The 26,291-nt window shown below is 48.4% G+C and overlaps 4 protein-coding genes across 6 annotated transcripts in view; 2 read left to right on the forward strand and 2 right to left on the reverse strand.

Moving 5' to 3' along the window:
* Nucleotides 1-1,037: 1,037 nt before the first annotated feature.
* rwdd4 (RWD domain containing 4) lies at nt 1,038-12,118 on the reverse strand. Of its 2 annotated transcripts, none has more exons than XM_086105392.1 (7): nt 11,946-12,118; nt 11,743-11,823; nt 10,394-10,503; nt 10,131-10,281; nt 9,947-10,055; nt 9,801-9,850; nt 1,038-2,565 (listed from the first exon to the last, which is right to left on the reverse strand). In XM_086105392.1, the coding sequence occupies exons 1-7, from the start codon at nt 11,967-11,969 to the stop codon at nt 2,353-2,355; spliced, it is 738 nt and encodes a 245-aa protein (XP_085961518.1). In that variant the 5' UTR covers nt 11,970-12,118; the 3' UTR covers nt 1,038-2,352. The 2 variants fall into 2 exon arrangements, 1 of the variants encoding a protein (XP_085961518.1); XR_015100231.1 differs by lacking the exon at nt 1,038-2,565 and adding an exon at nt 9,227-9,606 and having other exon boundaries at nt 9,693-9,850.
* Nucleotides 2,486-3,516, forward strand: LOC147209453 (uncharacterized). The gene is made up of 2 exons (XM_086105393.1): nt 2,486-2,586; nt 2,703-3,516. Exon 2 carries the CDS (start codon nt 2,858-2,860, stop codon nt 3,383-3,385), a length of 528 nt encoding a protein of 175 aa, XP_085961519.1. The 5' UTR covers nt 2,486-2,586; nt 2,703-2,857; the 3' UTR covers nt 3,386-3,516.
* LOC147209454 (uncharacterized) lies at nt 4,452-8,931 on the forward strand. Its single transcript, XM_086106091.1, has 4 exons — nt 4,452-4,625; nt 5,100-6,072; nt 6,310-6,617; nt 7,149-8,931. The coding sequence occupies exons 1-4, from the start codon at nt 4,491-4,493 to the stop codon at nt 8,883-8,885; spliced, it is 3,153 nt and encodes a 1,050-aa protein (XP_085962217.1). The 5' UTR covers nt 4,452-4,490; the 3' UTR covers nt 8,886-8,931.
* An 8,199-nt stretch (nt 12,119-20,317) lies between the features above and the next one.
* The window catches only part of adam19a (ADAM metallopeptidase domain 19a), a 34,800-nt gene continuing 28,826 nt past the window's right edge, over nt 20,318-26,291 (reverse strand). Inside the window, exons 16-23 of one of the 2 annotated variants that reach the window (XM_086105394.1) lie at nt 25,261-25,465; nt 25,053-25,130; nt 24,514-24,622; nt 23,078-23,219; nt 22,744-22,831; nt 22,438-22,653; nt 22,189-22,362; nt 20,318-21,154 (exon numbers count right to left, since the gene is read on the reverse strand). In XM_086105394.1, coding sequence (XP_085961520.1) covers nt 21,062-21,154; nt 22,189-22,362; nt 22,438-22,653; nt 22,744-22,831; nt 23,078-23,219; nt 24,514-24,622; nt 25,053-25,130; nt 25,261-25,465 — 1,105 coding nt within the window. In that variant the 3' untranslated portion in view covers nt 20,318-21,061. Of the gene's footprint in view, nt 21,155-22,188; nt 22,368-22,437; nt 22,654-22,743; nt 22,832-23,077; nt 23,220-24,513; nt 24,623-25,052; nt 25,131-25,260; nt 25,466-26,291 lie in introns of both variants that reach the window. The other variant, XM_086105395.1, reaches the window with a different exon arrangement.

Raw genomic sequence — 26,291 nt, forward strand, 5'->3', positions numbered from 1 at the left:
TTTATGATCATGATTTGGGCTTCTATATTTCCAAACATCGCTGATGCTGACGTCAACGTTAAGTCCCATCGACAGGCTCATGGGGAAACTCGCATCGACTTGGGAAATTTTGAGGTGGCGGCATACTCTAAGGCAGGGGTCCCCAACCTTTTTTGCCCCACAGACCGGTTTATAGGGGTGTTCACACGGCAAGATTTGGTCCGGTGCTACGCCGGGGCTTCCCCAGTAGAGCGTTCACACGTGAAAATTAGCTCCGGCGTAGCCCCGGAAAACAGCTTACACCGCACCAAATTTGAGGTGGTTTAAAAATTTGCTCCACAGCAAATGCTCGTTTGCAAAGCAGCACCGATGTAAATTTGCACGTGTGAACGCAACTTACATACCTGTCAACTCATACGGTTTAGCCATAGTTCATACGGATTTTGTGGTGAATCTTACGTATATGGCCGTATCGCACAAATCATATGGATTCTGAAAATTTCCGCCCCCACCCCCCAACAGGTAGTTCCGTTTGCTTTTGCCCAGAATGGTGCTAGTCTACTCGAATGCTTTCATTTCCGGTAACTTTCTCTTCACACAGATTTCCGAAAATCGCTTGCACCCGAAACACTGACAGCATTATTGCAGTGCAAAGGAAATATGAATGGATGCTGTAACTTCGAGCCGATGGGTCAGCATTTGGAGTTGGTGAAAAAAGTAACGCAGGAATACAACTCTGAACACATTAATGCCACTAACTAGAATGATGATTAGACATTAACCAGACATTGTATTACGGAGATCTACAATATATAATATCATTGAAAATTTTGTTGGTTTTTTTCTGCCGTTATTTTGACATATAAAATGCTTTGGTATGTTATAAGGATTTTTTGCTCTTTATAAGGATTTTTTTTGGTAGTTTATACAGGTTGGCGCTCCGAAAAGTTGACAGGCAGGGGCGGTTCTGGATCAATTTCACTGAGGGGGCCGGGCTGGGGCCAGGGGTTTTGATGGGGGGGCACATTCAACCCAGGGCTAAAAAGACAGATTCGAAATCTTATTTGACTTTTTATTTCTTCAGACTTTGAAATTGTAGTCATAACATTACAGTGATGAGAAAAAAACAGTATTAGGAGGGCTAAAATGTCTACAAGCGTAACAATACGTCTGTTGAGAATATTCAAGCCAGGGGATGATATGGTACCAGCCTGCCGGGGACAAAAATTGCAAATACACTGAAGCTAGATGTTTTACATGCATATAATTATCCAAATTTTAAAAGGCAATGTCTTATATATTGATCCTGTTAAATAAAAATTAAAATAAAAAGGGAGACTAAAAAAGTTACACACACACACACACGCAAATAGCACTCGTGTCGTGGTAATTTCCTTCTCTGCGGACTGCTTCTCATTTTCCCGCTCATTTTTAAATGGCGCAGCGCACTAAAGGGTCCGTCTAGAATGTTAAATCACGCACTTTGGTTCCACCTTTCGCGTCGGCGACTCGGCACGACTGCGTAATCTGCGCTCGGAGGGGGGGGCCACGGGGGGGGCCAGAATCGGTACTACAGGGGCACTGGCCCCCGTTGGCCCCCCCCCCCCAGAACCGCCACTGTTGACAGGTATGAACTTATGTCAGACAATATTTTCACGGAGGTGTGGCGGATAAATACTACAAAATAATATGCTAAGAGCTGTATGAACACTAGTGGGTTTTCGAGATAAACACGAGGAGCGTCCAATTTGGCCGCAACACTCTGATCGCTACGGTCTTAATGCCTTCAAAAAACGATACAACACAAATTCAAATTGCATGAAAATCTCAACTCACCGCAATGCTGAATCAGTGCGAGCGCCGAGCTTGATTTTCTGCAAGCGGGCGGCCCCATCTCGGGGTAATAGGAGACAAATGACACCTGAAGTGTGTGCTTCATGTCGAGTCTACTTCGTCATTTTGTTTTAGTCGCCGTTGCTGCACAAAACCTCCGCCTCACACAGGTAGCATGTCGGAAATGGCAACAGTGCTATTGCGGCGATCTCAGAGTGTTCAGCCATAACTTGAATCCAGAACACCGGCAGAGTTGTTGTCTCGGACGTACTTTTCTCCAGCAGTTTATTTGACTCATTTAGCAAGCTCTGGTGTTTTGTATTTAGCGTAATCAGTCACGTGACGGAGAAGCGTGGTTTGACCTGTGTCAAGTGACACAGTCGGATGTAACGGAGAATCCGGTAATTTTTCAAAATAAAATATCTTTCGTATTTCAAAATAAATACGACGGAATTAATGTAAGTTCTTATTGTGCGGCCCGGTACCAAATGCCCCGAGGACCGGTACCGGTCCGCGGCCCGGCGGTTGGGGATCCCTGATTTAACATATGCAACAAACAGTAAAGTAAATCGGTAATAAAGATGGTAGAAAGCACAGAACAGCAAAGCCAAGAAGAAATCTAGTCATGCTGAGTCGAATGCCAAAGAATACAAGTGAGTTTTGAGGCGGGTTTTGAAGATCCCGGAACTCCTCACCCCCAAACTTCTCCACCTCGGTGTGTCCCCTACGATCTGCCAGTGGATCCTCAGCTTCCTGACGGGACGGACACAACAGGTGAGACTGGGAGCAACAACATCATCAATACGCACCACCAGCACTGGAGCCCCCACAGGGATGTGTCCTCTCTCCACTGCTCTTCTCTCTCTACACAAACGATTGCACCTCAACAGATCCAGCTGTCAAACTCATAAAGTTCGCAGACGACACCACGGTCATCGGTCTCATCAAAGATGGCGACGAGTCTGCGTACCGCCAACAAGTGGAGCAGCTGGAGCTCTGGTACAGCCGACACAACCTCGGGCTGAACACGCTCAAGACTGTAGAGATGATCGTGGACTTCAGGAAACATTCTTCTCCACAGTTGCCCCTCACACTATCCAACTGCCCTGTGTCAACCGTCGAGACCTTCAAGTTCCTGGGAATCACAGTCTCCCAGGACATGAAGTGGGAAGTCAACACCATCTCCATCCTGAAAAGGGACCGGCAGAGGATGTACTTCCTGAGGCTGCTGAGGAAGCATGGCCTGCCACAGGAGGTGCTACGACAGTTCTACACGGCAGTCATCGAATCAATCCTGTGTTCTTCCATCACGGTTTGGTTTGGGGCCGCCACAAAAAAGGACAAAATCCGACTTCAACGGACAGTTAGAATGGCGGAAAAAATCGTTGGCACCGCCCTACCCACTCTTGAGGACTTGCACACTGCAAGAATCAAGACAAGGGCACGGAAAATCCTCCTGGATCCCCCGCACCCTGCCCACCACCTTTTCCAGCTACTCCCCTCAGGCAGACGCTACAGATCCATGCGCACCAAATCCAGTAGACACTTAAACAGCTTCTTCCCTCTAGCCTAATACTCCTTAAACAGTCACTGACGTAGTCACTCTTCTTGTACTACAAATACTGCTACTGGTTACTCTAAAATGGTTCAATGATTTTGTTGTTTACGATGATACTAATGCAGCGTGTTATACCGGAGACAAATTCCTTGTGTGTTCTACATACTTGGTCAATAAAGATGATTCTGATTCTGAGATGGGCAGCGAGGAGGCTTGCCGAATGTTCAGTGAAGGGCATTCCAGAGAGAGGGTCTAGCAGTCATTTTTCGTTGTCCTTTCAAGTTATATTGAAAGACAAAGACTAGCAAATTTGCACATGATGTTGCATGAAATGTGATACCCAGGGTCCCAAGTTAGCCTTAGAGGTCTCTCGATTTGTCCAAATAAACACACGATCAAATTTGATAAAAGAGATGAGGGAGATGCTTATTCATGGTTTGAATATGTGCAAGGCAAAAAAGCTGTGGCAGAGTGAAACTGCAAAAGGCTTGAACTAAAAGTGTTCAGTGTGATGGTGCATGAGGCAGATGATACTATTGATTCAACTACTCAAAACTAAGTTTTGAAGTCAACAAATTCATCATGATTTAAATTTCAATCAAAAATAATCATGAGGGTTACTACGTCCACAATTGTCTGGCCCTTGCGGCGATCCTCTGGTCAATCGATGCCAGGGATAACTATGCCTCGGGTCCAAACTTGGCCGGTATGGACTCTGGCTCACCTGGCCCCCAACCCCCCAATTGCGTATAAGCAGCACTGACAATGGACGAAATTGATCCAGTAGGCCCATTTTGTTGCTGAGGAGCATTGAGGAGAACCTGGTTTTCAGTCTGGTAAAGGCTTGGGACCGGGTTGACTGTTGGGGGGGGGGGGGGGGGGGGGAGCTCTTTATGCTCAGGGTGATTTGCCTTGATGACGGCGACACGCCTTGACTACAAAGCGTTATGTCGACGCTTCATGACAAAGACCGATGATGTCACATCTCAGTGCCCTTTGTTGGCCTAGTTCGGATTGGTAAAAGAGCGTTTGTGATCGTGGAGAAATCCTCCCTCAAACTCAGAGCTCCGAAAACATCGCCCGAAGCAGACAAAGCGAAGACTGCGTACACGGCCCAGAGATGAGCACTGAGAGTCCCACCCTTGGGCCAGGAAACGACCTCCTCACCCTTGAGAAGATCCAACATGGCATCAAGGAGTTTTTTGCTCAACGGGGGATGTTTGGCGACGATGTGAAAGGTCGTCGGACTGGCCAGGTAATGAATGCGGCTCACACCGCAGACGGTGTCCGCGCACTATAATCGCCGTTCGCGGTCTGAGCTGAAGTGATCATTTGTAATAGGCTTTTGCGGTATGCAAGTCTGAATTTTGTTGCCCGCCGTCAGCGTAGCGATGTGCTCGAAACGTTTGACGAAATATGGTTTCACGGAACATTTGGGTGTTTAAAAATGCAAATGGTAAATTCTCTTTGTCAGCTTCACAGTGAACTACAATTGGGGGCGGCGAACAGCTTGAGAAGTCGTTGCCTCTAAAATGGTTTTGATTCCTCCAAGTGACAGAGGCGGCCTTCCAAATTAGATTGCAAATGTTTTTGTCAGATTTGGACAGTCTATGCAAACACACACCGATTGCACGTATTGCAGGCGGAGCCCTCAAACAATTGCGAACTGTGCACAAAGTCAGTTCGACTCGTGAGGCATGCTGATCCGAGGTTTGCTTTTCTACTCCAGAATGTGACTTACACTTTGAAGGACAAAGACAAAGATGCCAAGATCAACAATATCATCAAGAGCATCGTTGAGAAAAGCACCCTGGATGTGGCCAACCTGAGGGAGCTGATCACCCTCTGGGACAAGGAGGAGCGCGCCATGTCCGACTCCTTCATTGACGAGTCGTCCTACGGCGTGGTCACCCAGCAGAAGATCAAGCAACACCTCAAGGATTTCTTCTCCGAGCGGCTCATGATCGCAGAGCGGGAAGAGGGCAGGGAGGCCGGCGCCGCGTCGGCCCTCAAGGTATTTGCGAGAACGAGCGCCATGAAGAAGGCCCGAGACCCGGACGTTTTGGATGTCGAGGAAGAGGATGATACCGGCATCTTTGAGGAGGAATTAAGTGCCTCCTCCGATGAGCAACAGACTCATCTGGATGACTTTTCTCAGACATTAGAGAGCCCACTTTCTCCCAATTCGTCGAGCGGCACCTCGCCCACTTGCTTCATCGACAAGGCCAAAGATTTGATTAGCCAAGTTGTCAATCCCGTTGTTAGCACCATTGACACAGCCAGCAAAACAATTGTTGAGAAAATGAAGTCGACCTTACAGAAAACAATGGGGCCTCAGCATTCGGAGAGGGAGACGGAGGAGGGATGTGGCGTCTCAGAGAGAGAATCAACAGCCAGCCTCTCGCCCGCATCGGAGGAAAACTGGACGCCGAATCTGGCCGCTTTTTTCTCATCGGCTGCTTCGCCGGGCACGAGTGACCGCAAAGATGAGAGGCCGCTAGACCCAGACATCTTGGGTCAAGTGGCAACAGAGGAGACGTGTCACGCTAGCGACCTGTTGGAAGAAGCGGCGGTCTCCCCACCGAGGGATCCGGAAACTGATAATCAGGCCACATGTGCTCCGGGCAACTTGGACGACACCAGTGAACTGACTCTCTTCGACGATCCTTTAAGAATTTCGACGGAATCGCTTGGGAGCACAAGTACAGCAAGTAACCTCGATCACGACATGGTTGAAATTTTATCAGTGGGTCGTCAAGATTCATCGGAGCGTAGAACCCCCGCAGCCCCTGGTTCTGATGGCAACAAATCACCAGACGCACTGGAGGGAAAAATGCGCTTATCGGATGAAGAAGCCCAGACTGATCTTGAGTTGACAGAAGATGGGATAGCAAAGAGCTCTTCACCTGAATCCATAAACGCTAATCTTGCGTTGCCAGAAGACGGAGCAGAAAAGAGATATTCACCAGAAGCAGTCGATGCTGATCTTGAGTCGCCAGAAGACATTATAGCCAAGAGGGCTTCATCAGAAGTAGATGATGATGATCATGGTTTGCCAGAAGACACGCTAGCAATGACGTATTCACCCCATAAAGTAGAGATTGAGCCGATGACGCCAGAAGACTACGTACAAAGGAGGTCTTCGTCAGAAACATCGGATGCCGATCTTAAGTGGCCAGAGGACGGTGTTATCGAGAGGCCTTCGTCAGAAGCAGTAGATGATGATCCGAACTTTCCAGGAGACCAGGTAGCGTGTGGGCATTCACCAGTGGAAGTGGTAGATGGTGACCGTCAGTGGCCAGAAGACATGGTAAGAAAAAGGTCTTCATCAGAAGCACTCTGTGCAGATCTTAAGTCACCAGAAGACCCGGTAGCAACGAGACCATCCGAAGAAGCCGAAGATGCTGATATTAAGTGGCCCGAAGACACGGTCGAAAATATAATTGCATTAGAGATGGTAGATACTGATCCTGAGTGCCAAGCCGACCTCCTAGCAAAGAGGACTTCAGTTGAATTAGTAGACGCTGATCCCAAGGGGCAAGATGACCCAATGGCAAAGAGGCTTTCATTAGAACAAGAAGAGAGTTATCTTCAGTGGCCAGAAGATAGCCTCGCAAAAACACCTTCATTTGAACTAGGAACAAATGCTGATCTGGACGGGCAAGATGCCAAAGTAGCGAGAATGTCTTCATCGGAAGCAGATAGTGATTTTCAGGGGCCAGAGGATAAGCTAGCGAAGAGGCATTCATTAGAATTGGTGGAAAATGTTGACCTTGAGTGGCTAGAAGACAAGATCACAAAGAGATCATCTGAAACACCCGGCGAGGATGATCTCAAGTCGCCCGAAGACAGGGAAGCGATGCCGCCTTCATCAGAATCAGCAGTGGACGATGAGCCTCAAATGTCCGAGGACCAGGAAGTAATGAAGCCTCTGGCGGAAAAAGTAGTAGATGCTGCTCTTCAATCGTTTGATGTCAAGAGGCCTTCAGCAGAAGCTGACACTGATCCTCAATTGTCTGAGGAAGAGGAACCAAGGAAGCCTCTTTTGGAAGTAGCAGTTGATGCTGCGCTCCAGTTCTTTGATGTAAAGAGCCCGTCAGTCGGAACACTACAAGATGTTGATGCTAAATCGCCAGAAGGCAGGGTGTCGGTGATGTCTTTTAATGAAGCGGCAGCTAAGATTGACACAAGATTGTCGGACGACATGCTAGCCAAGACGCCGTCAGCCGAAGCCGTTTCGGACCGTCTGTCGGTAGAGAGTAAACCTGACCAGTCAGAAGTCAGGCTATCTGAGAAGTCTTTATCTCCGGCAGAAGTAAGGTCTGTTCCTAAATGGTCAGAAGACAGGCTATCTGGGAAGTCTTTATCGCCGGTAGAATTAAGGGCTGTTTCTAAATTGTCAGAAGACAGGGTATCTGGGAAGTCTTTATCGCCGGTAGAATTAAGGGCTGTTTCTAAATGGTCAGAAGACAGGGTATCTGGGAAGTCTTTATCCCCGGCAGAAGTTGGGGTTGTAACTAAATTGTCAGAAGACAGGGCGTCAAGGAGGACTTCATCCAAATCGGCAGTAGATGTTCAGAAACTGTCGGAGGGTAGGGTATCGAGCAAGTCTTCATCCCAAGCGGCAGTGGAAGGTCGGAAATTATCAGAGGACAGGATATCAAGGAGGTCTTCATCAAAAGCAGCAGTTGATGCCATTTCTAAATTGTCGGAAGACAGGAAGTCCAGGAGGTCCTCATCTCGGACAGCAGTCGATGCCGTCTCAAAATTGTCAGAAGACAGGATATCCAGGAGGTCCTCATCTCTGGCGGCAGTCGATGCCATCTCGAAACTGTCGAGGAGGTCCTCATCAAAACTGGTGGGAGAACTTGAGCTGAAATTGTCCAAAGACAGGCTATCCAGCAAGTCTTCATCTGAAGCGGTACTCGGCATCGACATCAAATTTTCAGAGCAGGAACTTTCATCCGAAGAGACGGCCGACCTGGAAAAGACATCGCCAGCACAACTTCAAACCAGGTCATCCCTTTGGAAGAGGTGGAAAATAATGCGTCCGAGGAGGATCCAGCCACTTCTGGAGGACTGTCCCAGTGCCATCATGGATTGCATTGGAGCAAAACCGGCTATTAGGCCAATTTTCAAAAAAGTCAAGTCAATGTGGAAGACTCACTATGGCCGCAGGAAGAGCAAGAGGGTAAAAGGGAAAGGCGAGAGAAAAAGTGCGAGACCTCTACATGCAAACGTCCCGGACGAAGGTGCGAGGGAGGCTTCCGCCTCGTCTGTCATCTCAGTCGAGTTGCCGCCCAGCGATGACGAGGAGGACGAGCGCACGAGGGCCAAATCCATCCAGTCAATGGAGGACGCCCATGACATCCACAGCTTCTTTGAGAACATGTTTAAGAAGGAGTTTTCCAAAAGGTTAGAAAAATCCCTGAAAAGGGGGCTCTTGGACGTGGTCAACGATTACGTCCCTGAAAAAGCTTTACCGAGCTCGGCAGATAAACTCGCAAAGCAGTAGCAGACCTCAAGAAAAGATCCCCTCAGTTTTAGTGGAGGACTTTAATGCTGACGACAACTGAAAGTCCACTGACTCTACTTGTGTAAAGCATCAGATATACATGTCGTCGTATTCCAATAAAAATTGAATTTTCAGGTGAATGTTATTTTCTTAGCGATGCTTATTCCATGATTCCATTCATAAAGTTGTCATAGCCCATACTACACTTTGCCCGGTGATGGTTTCATTGACGCCAAATGCCCCCGCTGTTCTTGAACACCGGGTGGTAAGCAAAGCCTTTAATTAAAATCACATCGAGACCAAAAACAAGAAAAATTCAATATCAAGTCCCCTCGGCAACAGGTGCTTCCAAATGGGGTTTTATTTGAATAGACAAAATAAAATCTGGTCAACCTGAAATGAGAAAATAGTCAAGTCAAACGTGATAGAATTATTTGCCGGCGAGTCTCATGAAAATACAAAATATCCCATTTGCAAGGCGAATGCTTCAAGGTTTTGGCAGTGAGAGTTGGTACTTTCATAACGGAAGGTCTTTCAAGTAACCTTGATGAAACGCGCGTGACATTGCGCCGATAAGTTCTGCCTCCGCTCAGTGGCCCTGCATTCGAGTGTCCTGGAGGTAGGCGGCGGCACAAAGACGTTCCCGTTCAAATTGTAAACGGCGGCGAGGTGGCACCTCGGGGGCCTAATCGTCATCTTTACCGCCTCCCGTTTTACTCAGCTGCAACACAAGTAGAACCGAAACCACAATGTCAATGAAAGAAACTGTTGGAGAACGGATTCCGGTGGGGTGTATTGGCCACTTACATGCTGGACGTTTATTGTAACGATGGGGGAGGGAAAAAAAATAAAATCCAAGGTTAAATTGCATTCCATGATTCAAGTCATGTAGAGGAACGTTGGAAGCGTACGTACTTTGATGACGTCAATCCAATTCCAACCTCTCGGCAGTTCCCCTTTGTTATCTGAAAGCAGGATCAAGCAGCCCACATTATAGAAATGGCAATGATTTTGTTGGCTGCTCATGATCCGAATCCTCCGCCCCTCCCGACCGCCCCAACCTGTCCGACTGATGATCCTCCTCTTCTGCGCTTTTGTGAGCTGCTCCTTCCTTTCCTTCTTTTTGGCTGTCACGGCGTTCGGTATCGCCTCACCGCTGGATGTTAAAGTCTGACGGCGAAGCGAAGGAAGCGGTCAGTGCCCGGGCTTACGCTCCTGACTCTCTACGATGAGCTTGAAACGAACCACGGCGGTGACCACGGGTCTGTGGTTCTCCATCAGGGCTTCTTGGTTCTCCTTGGCCCACTCGAACAGGGTATACGTCATGGCATCGCCCAGATTTGCCTCCACTTGCTCCGCCAGCTTGGACAAGATAAGCTGCTTGGTTTCGGGAATGCTGAAGTTGGTGATAAAACGTTTTGGTTTTTTTTTCGTTTGTGGGTTTTTTGTGGTTTTTTTTTTATGTTTTTGGCCCCGACCCCTACGGATCATTCCGACATGCGACTTACATTCGGTTGTTAAAAAAGCCATCCAGTGAGATTTGAGGACCAGTCACGGGGTATGCCTCTGGCCACGTGATGTCCAAGATGAATGCTTTGGAGTCCTCCAGGTCTCCTATCTGTCAATGTAATGGTTATCATTAGGGCCGATTCCAATAGTTGGTCGACTAAAACTCTTGAGAACTTCAAAAAATATTTATAATGAATAGAATAACTTCTTTTATGGTCCCTTAAAACAATAAAGACCTGTATTACAGGGAGACCACTTTGTCCGATAGTATTTTTTTTCTACTGCCAATTTTTATTTTTCCTGGAACATACCCCAAACAGCAACAACAGGGCAGAGTCCCATTTGCAAGCATTTCAGTTTCCTCTTTCTCGTGTCAACCGCTCCTAAATTGTGATTCGCGCTCACACAACAACCACAATTTCGAGTGTTCCATGAACCTGCCACGTGTGCTTTTGGAATGTGGGAGGAAACCCGAGTACCCGGAGAAAAGCCACGCAGGCCCGGGCAGAACATGCAAACTCCACACAGGAAGGCCGGAGCCGGAATCAAGTCCTGCACCTCTGCACTGTGAGGCCGACACGCCCACTGGGTCGCCCTTGGCTAAAGTCATTCATGGAAAAGGTCTTGAATTCTGAGCTTCCTCTAATACTCCCTTTGCTTGTGAATATCAAAAGAGTCATTATTCTCCAGATTATATTTTTCAACCCCCGCCCCAGCCCAACAAGGTGCACCATGCTGCTATTGCAGTATATATCTCTCATTTAAATCCCGTCACATTCGTTCGGTTTAAAGTTATCGAAGGCCACCCATTTTAATTAAGTGATGTCCTTATTGTTGTGTTTTTCGATGACTGTGAACCACAATGCCTGAGTGTACGAGCTAATGGGGTCTAACTTTATTTGACCCGCATCTTCTCATACATGACTTTGTCTCCAACAAAAGTCTGAATCGCACAGCCATCCAACTCTTTCACGACCTATTGGCCTTTTAAATCAGACAGCCGACAGGCCCTCGTTGCAAAGCTGACAGGGAATTGCGGTCATTACAATGTTTCAGAAGGGCTGTCGAAACACCCACACTTTTCCTGTTGAAATATTTCACCTAACCGAGCAAGATATTGATGTATAACCAATCTGATATTTATCGTCATACGGATTTGGGTTTGTAAAAAATATTTCACGGTTAAAGCACTGACAAAAAATCGCACAGTCCACCCCATTCGCAATAATGTGTGTGAAAAAAATTGCTTTTGACAGCATTCACCCAAAATGTTTCAACACTAAAAAGAAAAAAAAATGATTCTGCTCTTTGAATTCTACACCAACCCCAAAAAACAAGCAGGACTCACCCTTAATTGAAAAGAAACTGGACTAAGCTCTTTAAAACACTCGTCACCCTCGTAGATAGAGCGAAGAGCCTCCAACTCCATCTAAAACACAGGCAGGCACAACAGCTGAGCTGACATGAACAAATTTGACTCGCAAGGCAGTTCGAACTCGCTCGCGTTAGCCAGTTAGCATTTGGTCACGTAACAATCCATTGCCGTCCTACCTCTTGATCCTCGTTCGCTGTCATGGCTTCGCTTTCGTTTGGCCGTGGTGTGCTCTCTCCGCGGTGCCAAACAGTCACGAGGGACTATCATTAAAAAGAGAGAATTTACGAGAACTTCAGCGCTGACATGGTGCCTGTACTAACGTGACATTTTTTTGCACATGCGCAGTGAAGCGATCCTTTTCTTCCTCAGAAGTTGGCAAGCCGACGCCAAGATACATTTACTACTATCTAGTGGTCAGAAGGAGTAACACAGGACAAACGACGTTTTCTTCGGTAGTCAATTCCTGCACACTTGCGGTTCGGCACCCGCGGATTCGCATACTATATTTGAGAATTCTCCCCCCCCATACACACACAATTTTTACAAACCTTCAACGGGGGACGGGGGGATATTTCACCCTGTGTTTCATGGAAAACGTTGAAAGTTTATCAGCAATTTTGAAAGCTTTTGTTACTCTCACTCAATGCATTTCAAGGGGCATCAAATAAATGAGGATATTCAATGTTCGAGGGCCGGGCAGGTCCCGCAAATTGCGATGGTGGATTGTAATTCCAAGTTTATCAAGTTAATTTAACAATTAAAGTACGAAGGACTAGATTAAACCATTTAATTTACTTCTTGTAATGGACCTATAATATACAGTAGTAAAATGTCAGCATTTTCATTTTTAAAAGTTGAGGACAGATACATAAAAATAAATAATATAAACTACAATGTGGTAAAATCTCTCTCTCTCTTTCTCTCTCTCTCTCACACACACACACACACTGTTGGATTAACCTGGCACTTTAAGAGGGGCGGGGCTGCCACTGACAGGTGACCGTTCGCGCGACGTATAAAAAACAGGATCGCATTATGTTACGTTGGTGAATACACTCGCTTCGTCGTCGGCATGGCCCAATGGTTATTACCTGCTTCTGCTACTGCTTCTGATACTGCTACTGGAACTACTTCCATTTCATCTACTACTACATCTACTTCTGCTGCAAAGTGTCCCAATAAATGTATCTAAAAAGTACAGAAAGAGTGATCCTTCCATGCTGGCCGACGATCCCTATTCAGAGGGCCGTGAAAAAAAACGGAATTAACTGAACAGTAATAACCAACGAGGTTGGATAGGATCCCCCGATGAGTGTCAAGCCTTGAAGAGGAATCACTCTCCAAGCAAACACCTTATCTATTCAGTCCTGAGATTGGCCAAAGGAGCACCGCCATCTAGTGGGAAAGACCCTGGTAAAATAAGCTCTGGTCAGACTAGGAAAATGGACTCCCGTGAACTCGAAACCCTTAGAGTGAAGCGCTCTGCTGCGCAATCGTCCTTCACAAAGAGGACCAATAAGCTTGCCTCCAGAGTCAACCTGTTGGGAGAGAAAGCCCTAATTGATGAGCTGAAGGCCCTTGAGGTAGACTACGAGAGGGTCAGTGATACAGGATACGACTATGCTGAAGCCCTCAGTGCGGTAAAGGGAACCGAGGATGAAGAGGGCAAGGCAGAAGAAGAAGCAGCCTGCATCGCAGAGAAAACAGCTGAATGCCTGCGCAAATACACCGGAACTGTTGAGCTCATCCAGGAAACAATCTGGACGAAGTTCGCTGCAGATGACATCAAGGAATGTATTTCCAGTGCAGAAGCTAAAATGGTTCAACTGGAGAGCTGCAACATAAATAAATTACATAAAACTGACTTTGACCTCACCAGAAATTGCCTGAAGGAGAGGGTTGACGAGCTCGAGAAAAAATGCAGTGACTGGGACGCATTAATCTCATATGCCAACACAAAGGTGTTGAAGGAGAAGGTTCGAGCTCTGTGGCGCCAGGTTAGAGACTTTGAGGATAGCTGGCAGAAAAGATACGCAGAAAAGTCGTCCGACGATGTGGATGGCAAAGCCCCACTGGAAAAAGAGTCGGACAAAGCAAAAAACATGCCTGATCCTGTCAGCCCCACAGAGCCTCCATTCACCGGTCTCAGTCTCAAGCATGAACTTCCTTCAGGCAACACCACCAAGTGTTCCATTTATTCCCGCACAAACAACCATCTCAAATCCAGATACCAAAATCCAGACACCGTCAATGGACCAGAGTGCTCCCCGAGGTAACCCTGACATGTATCCTGGAGGGTACGGGTCCAGAAATCGGTTCCCTCTCGAGAGAGCACGGCTCCCCACATTTTCCGGTGACATGACAGATTACTTCCGGTGGAAGGCTGAGTGGGGAGAATTGGAGCAATTGGGGAACCCTTTTGGGACGGCAAGTATAACAAGATTCCATCTCCTAGGAAGCCTTAGTGATAAGGTGAAGAAGGACCTGGTCCTGTCCAGTTGCGGGTCCGCTGAAGAAATGTTCCGGCGTTTGGACAACAGATACGGGAACAAAGCCAGGATCGTCCAAACAATAGCAAATGAGGTGCAAGGCCTAGCCCCCGTAAAGGGAAATCACCCTAGAAAAGCGATAGAGCTAATCCAAACATGGGAAAGGGCCTTAAGCAACCTTCTTATTCTGGGTGAAGAGGATGTGATGAAGAACCGACTCGTGGCACAGTCACTTGAGAGTAAGTTACCACACTTTCTAAAGGAGAAATGGGTAGCTTACAAGAATGAGCCAATGAATGGCTTTGGCCTGCAGAACCACTTTGAGTGCCTTCTCCAATTCCTAAAGAGACAGGAGGTCATTCTTGAGGAGCTGGACCAGCTGGAAACAAGTCTTGCAGAAAAGGCTCCATCTGAGAAACGCCCGATAGAAACAATCGAGAAAAGGGCTAAGAAGGCTTTCTCCAGAGTCACTGCAGGTCAACGAGGTTCTGCAGGAAGGCTGCGAACCGCATGCTCTGCCTGTGGTGATGAAACGCACACTGGAAGGCTTTTTGCATGCAAAACATTCAGGGATATGGACCTGGCAAGAAGAAAGTCTCACCTAAGAACCCATGGGATATGCAATCGATGCTTAAGCATTCATCCGAAGAATGGCTTTTGCAACTCGGGGTTCCTTTGCAGTAAAGCAGACTGCCGGCAAGATGAGGCTCACCACTACCTGCTGTGCCCCAGGTTCGCCACCCAAAAGGACGATGGCAGTAAAGTCCCAGTGAAGGTGGCAAAAGGGCCTCTTGGCCTAACAAGCCAGCAGGAAGAGTTTCTTGCTACACTAACCCCAGAGCAGAGGACAGAGTACAGGAAAGTCTTCTCAAACAAAACCACCGCAGCAATTTGCACCAGTACTGGAAGTGTACCAAAAGAATATCCAGTGCTAATGATGCTCCTCAAGGTTACGACCAATTCTGGCCATCTGATTGGTACATTGATTGACCTTGCTTCAGATACCAATTACATCACAAACACTGGAGCCAAGCGTTTAGGACTATGTGGAGAGGACATCAAACTGATTGTGCATGGAGTTGGCGGGATGAGGAAAACAGTCATGACCAGGAGATATACCCTTCGGTTGAGGGTAGAGACTCCTGAGGGAACAGTGGGGGTGCACAAGATCGTCTGCTATGGCCTGGAATGCATCGCAGAGGTCAGCCAGAAAGCAACACTACACCAGCTTCAAGGCTTCTTCCCTGGGGTTGCTGCTGAGGACTTGGTCCGGCCCACCAAAATCGATCTCCTCATTAGTCACAGGGAAGGTCGCCTGGTCCCACAACCAGTTCAGAGAAACGGGGACCTGATTCTCTGGGATGGCCCACTTGGAAAGACAGTAGGTGGGACCCACCCTGACCTCGTTGAGAGGGTGGAACTAACCTTCTGCCAATCCGACACTCATTTCGCAAGGTCCATGAGAACTGCCTCAAAAGTGTATGAGGAGGTTCTTGTGGACTCAAGTGATCCAAACCCTCTGTTGACAAAGGACGAAAAAGTCATTAGCAACACCACTATAGCTAACAAGGAAGTGTTAGAGTGGTTCAGGTGGGACAGTATCGGGGCAGCGTGCGATCCTCAATGTGGGGGCTGCAAATGTGGCACGTGTTCCCCAGGAGGAAAGGAGATGACTCTCGGAGAAGAAAGGGAGTTGGAGAAAATCAAGAATTGCCTCACCCACGTCCTAGTAGACAAACACAGTCAGTCACCCCACTGGGACGCTGCGTATCCCTGGCGAGGAGACCCGGCCTCTCTCCCTGACAATCGCAGAGCTGTGGAGGCTACTTTCAGGAGAACCGAAACTAGGCTGGAACGAGAGCCCGCCTGGAAAGCAGCGTATAGTGAGCAAATCCACGACATGGTCAGAAGAGGTGCAGCCGTCAAGCTCTCAGAAGAAGAACTGATGTCCTGGAAGGGCCCCAAGTGGTACATTAGCCACTTAGTCGCCCCAAACCCCCACTCTGCCTCAACCCCTGTCAGGATAGTGTGGAACAGCAGCCAGGAGTTTCAGGGTTGGAGCCTGAATGACCTTCTCGACAAAGGTCCGGATGTACTTAATCCAATAAGAGGCGTTCTCTTACGGTTCCGAAGCGGACAACATGCTGCCCTGGGTGATGTACGAAAGATGTACAACTCCGTTTGGCTTCAGGACAAAGAAGTTCACTTACATCGATTTCTGTGGAGGGATGACCCCCAGAACGAAATAGAGACGTTTGCAGTCGTCCGAGTGAATATTGGCGATAAGCCTGCAGGCTGTATAGCCCAAGTCGCAATGCGACTGACAGCTAAACTTCCACAGTTCTCATCAATGCTCAAAGAACGCAGAGTCATTGAAGAGGACTGTTACATTGATGACATCCTGACATCAGACAATGAAATCGATGTGCTGCGAAAGATAACTGTTGGTGTTGAGAAGATATTGAAGGCTGGGGGGTTCTCTCTAAAACCCTGGGTCTTCTCTGGCCAAAGTGGGAGGGGGGAAGCCCAAGGCAGTCCCCAGCCTGGCTGTCCAAGCACTCCGACAATCCTCATGCTCCCAAATCAGCTGCAAGAGGAGGACAGTAAAGCCCTTGGCGTTGGGTATGAGCCTGAGTCAGACAAGCTCCGCATCCTTGCTTCGATCAACTTCTCAAAGAAAAGGGGGAAGATGAGGACTGGGCTCGACTTAAGGGAGGAGGAGGTCAGGAGGAGTACTCCTGAGCCACTAAGCCGACGTTTGCTTCTTGGCCAAATCGCCAGCCTCTATGACCCAATTGGTCTAGTTACCCCTGCAAAACAGAAGGGAGTAATCCTTGTAAGAGAATCCTTTCAAGAAGCAAGAAAAGATCGTCCTGTGAAAGATACATGGGATGATCCGCTGTCACCAAGACTCCGGGAGGCAGCTGTTACACTCTTCGAGGAGTATGTAAGGCTCGGCCAAGTAAGATTCGACCGAAGCCTCACACCCGCTGAAGTCTTAGGCCCCCCAGTTGGAATTACATTTTCTGATGGGAGTGAAGCCTCTTACGGAGCTGTACTTTATCTTCGCTGGGAAACCAAGCCTGGTCAGGTCATCGTGAAGCTGGTGGAGTCTAAGGCCAAGCTTACTCCTCTCGACCAGAAGGGGGATGGAATTAAGGCTGAACTGTGCGGTGCGGTGATCGCTACTCACTTGAAGAAATACTTTGAGAGGCACTGCCGCATCCCAGTCGATCACTGGGTACACTTAGTAGACAGCCAGACGATCCTCGGTGCAATCCAAAAGGACAGCTATGGATACCAAACCTTCTTCGCAAACCGGATCGGAGAAATCCAGAAAGCCGGTCCGGTGGACACCTGGAAGTGGGTTGAAGGATGCCTTAACATCGCAGATATCCTCACAAGGGGCGCGACCCCTGAGGAGTTGGACGAAGACTCTGAGTGGCAGACCGGGCCTCAATTCCTCAAATGGCCTGAGAGTGAATGGCCGGTGAAGACTGCAAGTGAAGTCTCTGCCACGGTCGCTGACGAGAGCATCAAGAGGCTTCAAAGACGCGCATTCTCTGCAGTGGTCACAAGGCATCAGGATAAGAAAAACGACATGATGAAGCCTCCGGAGCTTGGTAGACCGGGAACCACTCCACCTCCTTTTATCCCTATCCCACGGATGCAAGTCCTGGCCCTTGTGCGCCTCATTGGGCCTGGGAGATTCAGCTCCCTCACGAAGCTGTGTGGGACGGTTGCCTGGATACGTCGGGCGGTGGAGGCTTGGTTGGGAGGTAACCACCAGACCATAGTTAATAGGAATCCCAAACCCAGTCTTACAGCTATGGAGAGAGCAGAAGCCTTCCGATGCCTTGTCCTTGAAGCCCAGGATGGAGCTGAAATACGGGACTCAACACTTGACCGACTCGTGGTCCGGACCGATGGGGGGACAGGACTCCTGCTCTGCGGAGGACGTATTCAGTCCTGGAACGAAGGCAAAATTGCTATTCCTCTGGTCCCTATGCATACAAGACTGGCCACACTGCTGGCCCTAGAGGCTCATGAGAAGAACCATGAGGGGGTCGCAGCAACTCTCCTACGCACTCGGAAAAGAGCCTGGATAATACAAGGCCGTCGAGTCGTCAGAAGAGTGTTAAATGACTGCATCCACTGCCGAAAGCAAAGAGCAAGAGTATGCCAGCAAGTGATGAGTGACCTCCCGTTGGAGCGCACACAAAGGGCAGGCCCTTTTGAGTATACAACCTTGGATCTATTTGGCCCCTATGAAGTCAAAGACGCAGTCAAAGGGAGAGTAAGGAAGAAAGTCTGGGGCATCGTCTTCTGCTGCATGGCTTCAAGGGCAGTCCATGCTGATGTATGCGATAACCAATCTTCAGAAAGTTTTCTGCTAGCCTTCTCACGCTTTGTTGCTCTGAGGGGCCATCCACGCAAGCTATGGTCTGACAAAGGGACAAATTTCATCGGGGCGAAACCCGCCCTGAATGAGCTCCAAAACCACATACGCTGTGTTCAGACGTCATCAGTTGAGGACATCGCTTCCAAGAACGGGACGGACTGGGTGTGGAGCTTCCACCCTGCTTATGCGCCCCACCGAAATGGAGCAGCAGAAGCTGCCGTGAAATTGATAAAAAGAGCCCTTACGAGTTTGAAAGGAGCAACAGACTATCTCACCTGGGGTGAGTTTCAAACTCTACTGTTTCAGGCAGCCAACCTGACGAACGAACGCCCGATCGACGCTCACGCCCAGGAGCAAGAGGAGTCCATCGAATACATTAGTCCCAATTCACTCATCCTCGGACGATCCTCAGTGGGAGGAGACACAGATGGACTTGATCTTGTCACTCACCCCTGGCGCAGGCTGAGGAACATCCACAATTTTAGTGGACAGATTTGGACCAAATGGAACGAACTAGCTGGTCCTAATCTCTTTGTCTGTGAGAAGTGGCATACAAAACGAAGAAACGTCAAAGAAGGAGACGTGGTTTGGATCGTGGACCCGAACGCTATTAGAGGGCAATTCCGCTTGGGCCGAGTCACGGCCACAAGATCCGACAAGCACGGAATCGTCAGGGACGTTGACGTCAAAGTTTGTGCCGGACTGCCAATGATAAACACTGAGAGAAAAGGCAGAACACGTCAACAACTCCCACCAACCATCATCCTGCAAAGAGATGTAAGGAGGCTGGTTGTGCTTATCCCAACAGAGGCCTTGACTCCAGCTGCAACTCTGTGACCCGGACCCTAGCTCTAGTCAAGACCCTTTTAAGTCATTATTTGGCTGGTTGGTGTAGGCGGATCGCTGCCACCATGCCGACACAAAATGTACACCATACATACACGAAGTTGAGCACCCACGCCTCATAAAGCCACTGACCCGCTTGAGGGCCATGATTGACTTTGGGGGTTATGCTCTTCACCGGGTCAGGGTTCAGAGAACATTGGATAACTGTTCGCAAAAAAAAAAAAAAAACACAACTATTGTAATGTTTGTGAGCTTTTCACTATTGTAACTGAATGGGGCCTTTGATTACGTATTGGTGTAAGTTCCCTGGATGGGACATCGGGAACTTAAGTGGGAGGTGTTGGATTAACCTGGCACTTTAAGAGGGGCGGGGCTGCCACTGACAGGTGACCGTTCGCGCGACGTATAAAAAACAGGATCGCATTATGTTACGTTGGTGAATACACTCGCTTCGTCGTCGGCATGGCCCAATGGTTATTACCTGCTTCTGCTACTGCTACTGCAACTACTTCCATTTCATCTACTACTACATCTACTTCTGCTGCAGTGTCCCAATAAATGTATCTAAAAAGTACAGAAAGAGTGATCCTTCCATGCTGGCCGACGATCCCTATTCAGAGGGCCGTGAAAAAAACCCGAATTAACTGAACACACACACACACACAAATACACACGTACAGTATATATATTTTTATAAATGTTGTCCCAAGAATCCTGGATTACTGATATGTATGTGCCTGTGCCAATGACACTCTTAGAAATCATTCAAATTTCATTGTTTTGGAAAGGAGCAAAAGGAGAGTGGAGAGCATTTTGTAAAAAATATTTTATGTAATTTTTCAAAAGTGGTCACACAAAGCAAAAGACATTCACATGAATTTCAGTATGTGGCTGAACGGAGAGGGCGGAGGGTTGCATCAAGTCCTCGCTCAACATGTAAACAGTGTTGAAAAGAAGCATCTGAGTTAGGGATCACAAACCAGCCATACACCAAGCAACTTGAACTAGACGGAGCCACAGTCTAACCTGGTGCACAGACCGACTATACCGAAGTCCCCAAATCATATTTGGAATCTTCTCGCCTCACCTAGATGATCAAGATCAAGTATGGTACTTGTTGGTCGGTGAGCGGCTGGCTTGAGACTGTTTGAGCGTTTGTTCCGTATCCTTGAGATCCATTTTACGGTCCATGGAAGAGTGCGTTCCTTGCCCTCAGTAACTGCTCAAACAGCTTTCCGTTGGACGAGTGGACTCGTGATGAGGATTTTGAAGCAATTCTGGATACCCCTTCTCCAAGCATGGAGAGACCTCTTTGGCACAGAACACAAATCCACGACAAATTGTAAACACGATGACGGTTTGCGCGTACAAAGAACGTAAAAAAAAAAAAAAAAATTAAAAAAGACTTGAAAAGAAACGATTTTGGCAAAAATCGTGGTGCTGCTCCATCTCAGTCTGCGGCGTGCAAAACTGCGTCAAATGTGGCAAATGTTTCCAGCGCGCCGACCCGTCGCTTTCGTCAAAACGCCGTCCTGTGCCGGCACCGCTCGGTAGTTTAGCAACACAGAAAAAGGGCTTGGAGGGAGAAGAGGAAGGCCGTCTTCAAAACGGAGGCGACGTCGCGTCCGCTTTGGCGCCTGGCACCGGTCTGGGGGAGACAAGGAATTGCTTCAAGCAGTGATTCCCAACCAGGAAAATAAGACAACTTCACCACAAATTATGTTTCCCTTTCGCTCTGCGTCTGAGATATGTGTGTCGAAACTAGCGCGCCATTATTAGAATCGTGCTAAATTATGATTATATTTTTTTGGTTTCTTTATCATTATTGATCAAATGATATGAAAATTACCCAAATCTTCTAAGGCCAAGGTCTGCAATTACCGGTCCGCGGACCGATACCGGGCCGCTTAGCTGTGCTGTGAGCATCTTGACTCCACCGAACATGGCGGAAATGTGCGCGACTCGAGCAACATTCTGACGTTGGTTTGCAAGTTGAAATCAACAGAATTCGCGAATAAATGAAAGAAGAAGCAGTGAACAAAGTGAGAGTAACAAATTGACCAAACGTACAGCCAGCTAAACGTGCTGCTGATGGGTAGCCATGACTTCCAAAGACGAAGCTATTTTGGACAAGAGAACTTCCTCTCTTGGCGACGTGAAGGAGGAAGTCGTTGTGCGCGCTATGTGGTCAAAACAAGTTGATACATGACACCCGTTGAATCATTTGAACAAGCAGCACCCTAGTCATCAAGTGGAAAGCATGAAAAAGCGAGCGAGCGCAGTTTGCACAGCCTGCCCATGTAATCATTAGCAGTTTAGTCGCTAACAACTAGCCAGCAGCCAGCGGTTGCAATCGTGTCATATTTGCAAGTAGCAATGATGCTAACGCTGTATGTAGGACCATAACTTTCAAAATATTAGGGTTACATTTTAAGGCGGAATTATTCTTCCTGATTGGTCCATTTCTTAGTCGTGTTATTTTATGTTACATTAGTTGTACAGTAGAATAACACAGAAACGACTACCCCCCCACCCCCCATATGTTTAACCCATTCAGTACCAACCAATTCTAGACCAAGTCTGAAAAGACGTGTAAAGACGTCTTTGGGAGTGAATGAGTTAATGACTCTACAATTATCTTTGTTGTTCGTACCAGTGCTTTCAGCAAATCGGCAAAATCACCTGAGAGCTCTGTGAGGGGGGACGCCGGACACTCTGCCCGCAGGTTTGAGTCCTCCGGCTGTGGGCATCATGACCCGCAGGCCCTGCGACGGTTTCGGGGTGAGCACCCTCACTGGGGAGCCTCCTCTGGTGGGACTGAGAGGGAGGGGCCTCTGGGGGGGCAAGGGTGACGGTCTGGGCTTGAGGGGGGGAGAGAAAGGTTATAGGGTGGGGAACTTGAACTTGCTATAATTTTCCAGGCAGTCTCACCGGTGGTGATCGCGCAGGGTTGAGGGGAAGGGGCTTCTTGGGCGGGCTCAGTTGCTGCGGGGACGGCCGGGCGGTGGACGGGAGCGGCGGCCGGGGCCCCTTGACGTCCCTCGTGAAGGGGGCGGGCCGAAGGGGCCGCACGATGTTGACCGGCTGGATGCCAGCAGCCGCGGAGTCTGGCCGGAGAGGAAGAACCTCTTTGCCGGTGGCAGAGAGCTGGAGGGCGGACAAAGACAAAGCAAAACCAAACGTGAACTTCAGTTGTTTTTGTTTTTTGTTTTTTAAATATAATGTGCTGAAACTCACCCCCTTGTGGCTGCTGGCTTTGCTGATTGGGCCGACCACTTTCAGGTGAAAGGCAGGATTCAGGTGGCTCTTCTTCGCTTTCTCCATCCTGACCACAAGAGGGCGCAGTCCAAGCATCGCAACCACTAGCCGCTAACTCCACCAAACCACAAACCAAGTTATCGGCACCAAATGTCGACCTAACTAGAGATATGCCATCTCATATTCTAAGCTGTTTCGCCGACACACACGCACGCCCACGCACTGACAAAGGCAGGCTACGAGGCGCAAATGTGGACGCATTTCAAGGTGGCATGTCGGCGAGCAAATTGAAGCGAGAGAACGGGGACGGTACTTGTTGCTCTTGTTCTTCTCTCTCTGCACGAACCACTTGTGCAAGTAGGAGGTCTTGATCCGGTAGCAGTAGAAGAGCAGCAGCACGCCGGGCAGGACCACCAGGAAGGCAAACAAAAGGCCCGCCACCAAGCCCACTTGACCTGCAACGCACCACGCTGGAAATTGGACCGCCGTCTTCCAAAAGACAACATTGTGTTTTTGTTTTTCACCATTTTAAAAGTGAGCCCACTGGGGTGAAAATATTTGGGGATTTGATATTCTCGTTAGTTTTGAGTACATTTGGACTTGCTTTTTTTTTAATGCAGATTTTTAGCGAAAGTTTGTTCGATTTTTTTGGGTGGTATTTTTTTTTCCCAAAATGCTTCATTTTAGCTTAGTTTTAGTATTAGGGTGGTGTTTTTTTTTAATATATGGAGTGCTTATTGAGCGCAAAACTCACTATGTATTATGTAATACAACAACAATTGTAGTTTGTTTTAGTCACAAAGACAATTCCAATAAAGTTGCAACATGTGAAAAAACAAATAAGAACAGAATACAGTGATTTTCCGTCTTAACGTTTTCAACGGGAGACCGGTCTGGACTGCAGGCAGGCCAGACTCGGTGACTCCGAAGCCACGCTGCTATACCAGAATGTGCTCCGGCATCGTCTGGCTGAAAGAAGCAGGGGAGTCCACGCAAAAGACGTCGCTCGGATGACAGCATGTGCTTCTCCGAACCTGGATGTCCCTTTCAGCAGCCGAATGAGGCCTTCCCAGACGCCATTGGCACAAACGCGGCCCCGTAGTATCGCAGATGCCAGCTTTTTGACCTTGGCGTCCAGAAGAGCGCGAATGGTTCTGTTCCTCATCGGCCGGGAAGACACGACGTCCACAATTTCCCCAAATTGATTTGAAACGTGGACGCGTCAGACAACAGAACACTTTAAACGCTTTGCATCAGTCTCTCTTCGAGAAGCAGGCGGTGTTTCTGTCTGTTGTCGAGAAATGGCTTTGAGCTTTGACCCTCGCCTCATCTTTGCCTGTGAAGGACTGAGGAATTGAGGGAAGCTCCTTTTTTTGAGCCAATCACGGCATCCCACTGAGCCCGCTCAGCCGTGGGGTGCTCGAAACCTGCGTTTGATGAGCGTTCTCCTTTTGGGAACGGGTCGCGGGCCGTCAAATTCTAAGCTCATGATTACGTGCCCCAAAAATAAAGAAAGAAAGAGAGAAAGAAATATCATTTAAAAAATACAAAAACAAGTTTCAACATGAAATATCTTGTTTTTGTAGTGCATTCAATTCCACATGGGTTGAACACGTTTTGCAAATCATCGTATTCCGTTTTAAATTTATCTTAACGTCTCATTGTAATTTTTTAAGCGTAAGATGTCATTTCAGTTCACAGTTTTGGCTTGAAATGTGTGTGTGTGTGCGCGTGCGTGTGTGCACTGACTGTCATACTGCACAGGCCCGCTGTCCACGCTGCCGCCGAGTCCTGGCTTCTCGCAGTACGGGGGCGCCCAACCTCGATGGCAGTGGCAGTTGCCGTTGCTGTTGCACACCTGCAGCAGGCGCAGCGGACAAGAAGGTCAAGTCAAAGCGGAAAAAAAAGAAGAAGAGCAGCCCAGCCAGTCTGGATGAAATTTTACAACGTGTGCAAACACACACATGCTCGCACACGCACGAGTGTGGCCAAGTCCAACATCGGATGACTTGATAAGGGAAATGGACTGGAATATGCTGACCTACGCGGCCATTTCCAGCTGCTGCTTCCGTTATCAGCTAAAAGCCAGCTGACCCGTCAAGAGCTTTCTGGACTCGTGAATCTTGCACGCCGTCTCCTTATCTGGCATGCAAGATAAGGCTTGCGCCTGCTGCGCAAACAACTCCCGACAGACACGGCCGGCCTTTTTTTTCCTTTTGTCTCGATTGCCGACGTGGTTGCGAAAAGCGGCGCGGCGTGACGGTCGGAATCGGCTTTTGTGTCCTCACCCCGTTGCCGTGGCAGCGCGACATGCAAGTCTCCAGTTCGCCGAAGGATGCGTTTTGACATCGGCGGTCGCGGCACACCTGGGAAGACAACACGCAAGCGAGTCAGAATCAAACGCCGAGTCCGAACTCGCGAGCGCCCGCAAACGGGCTCAACGACGGAGCAAACAAATGCACAGATGTCATTGTGCGGCCAGGGGGCGCGACTGACCTTGCCCTCGCCACACTTGGTGCCCGTCATGACCAAGCCGGGGTCGGGCAGGTCGCCCTGGCCGTCCTGAGTGCTGTAGACGTAGGTGCCGCGGCACTTGACCTCGACGCCCCCCGTCCTGATGGTGGTGTCGATGGACACGGCGTTTGTGCCTTTGGGCTTTTTGGCGGCGCTGTGGCACTGGATTTTCCCGCATTTGGCGTCACTGGACACAAGGTGACACGCGAGTCAACGCAGACCAACGAAATCACTCCCAAAAGTATCGCAAAAGTGTTTTTGCTCACGAAATGAAATAGAAACGGAAACGCTTCAAGAAAAAATGAAATGAAATCAAATTGCACTTGTCGAGCTAACGACATTATTGGTCAGTTCGTCAAGGCGAACTGAATTTCCCCCAAAACAAAAGCGAAAATGAGAAAGTAAAACAAAGGAACGACCCGAGACCTCTCTGCTGCCCTAAAATACGAGCATTCACTCCACATACGGAATCTTCAGAATGTAACGACACCATGTAGTGGCTGTAAACAAGAATCACACTTGTGGCGAGGTTGTGAAAAGCCCGCTTCCATTTACAGCAACAATTTAGGATTATACTTTCCAATGACAAAAAACAAAAACAAAACTGGGGCCTTTTTCCACTTTGTCAAAATTCTGTCGAGCGGCTTCCTCATTGATATGCAAATGAAGCAGGCAAGTACACAAACTCATGCGCGCCATCTGAGGGTTAAAAAAAAAAAAAAGAAAGGGCTGATAATTACAGGAGGATGAAGCAGAGTTGTTGCAGTGACTAACGCAAACATTAGGCAGATTCTAACAGGGGGAGAGATATCGCATTTACATATCCTCTAATCAGCCTCGCTGCGACCGCAACAACGTCTAACGATTCCTGGGGGCCGCATAATCGTTGTGGGCAGCGCAGCAATCAACTTCCTTAATCCGCAGGTTCATTAACATAACTAAATTGCTCATTTGGATCCATTAATTAGCAGGGGCAGCGTGCCATGGCAACGCCACCCCACCCCCCCTCCTTT

This window comes from Hippocampus guttulatus, chromosome 2 (assembly GCF_054856545.1).
Source record: "Hippocampus guttulatus isolate MCC_2025c chromosome 2, RoL_Hgut_1.0, whole genome shotgun sequence".
Classification (NCBI taxonomy): domain Eukaryota; kingdom Metazoa; phylum Chordata; class Actinopteri; order Syngnathiformes; family Syngnathidae; genus Hippocampus; species Hippocampus guttulatus.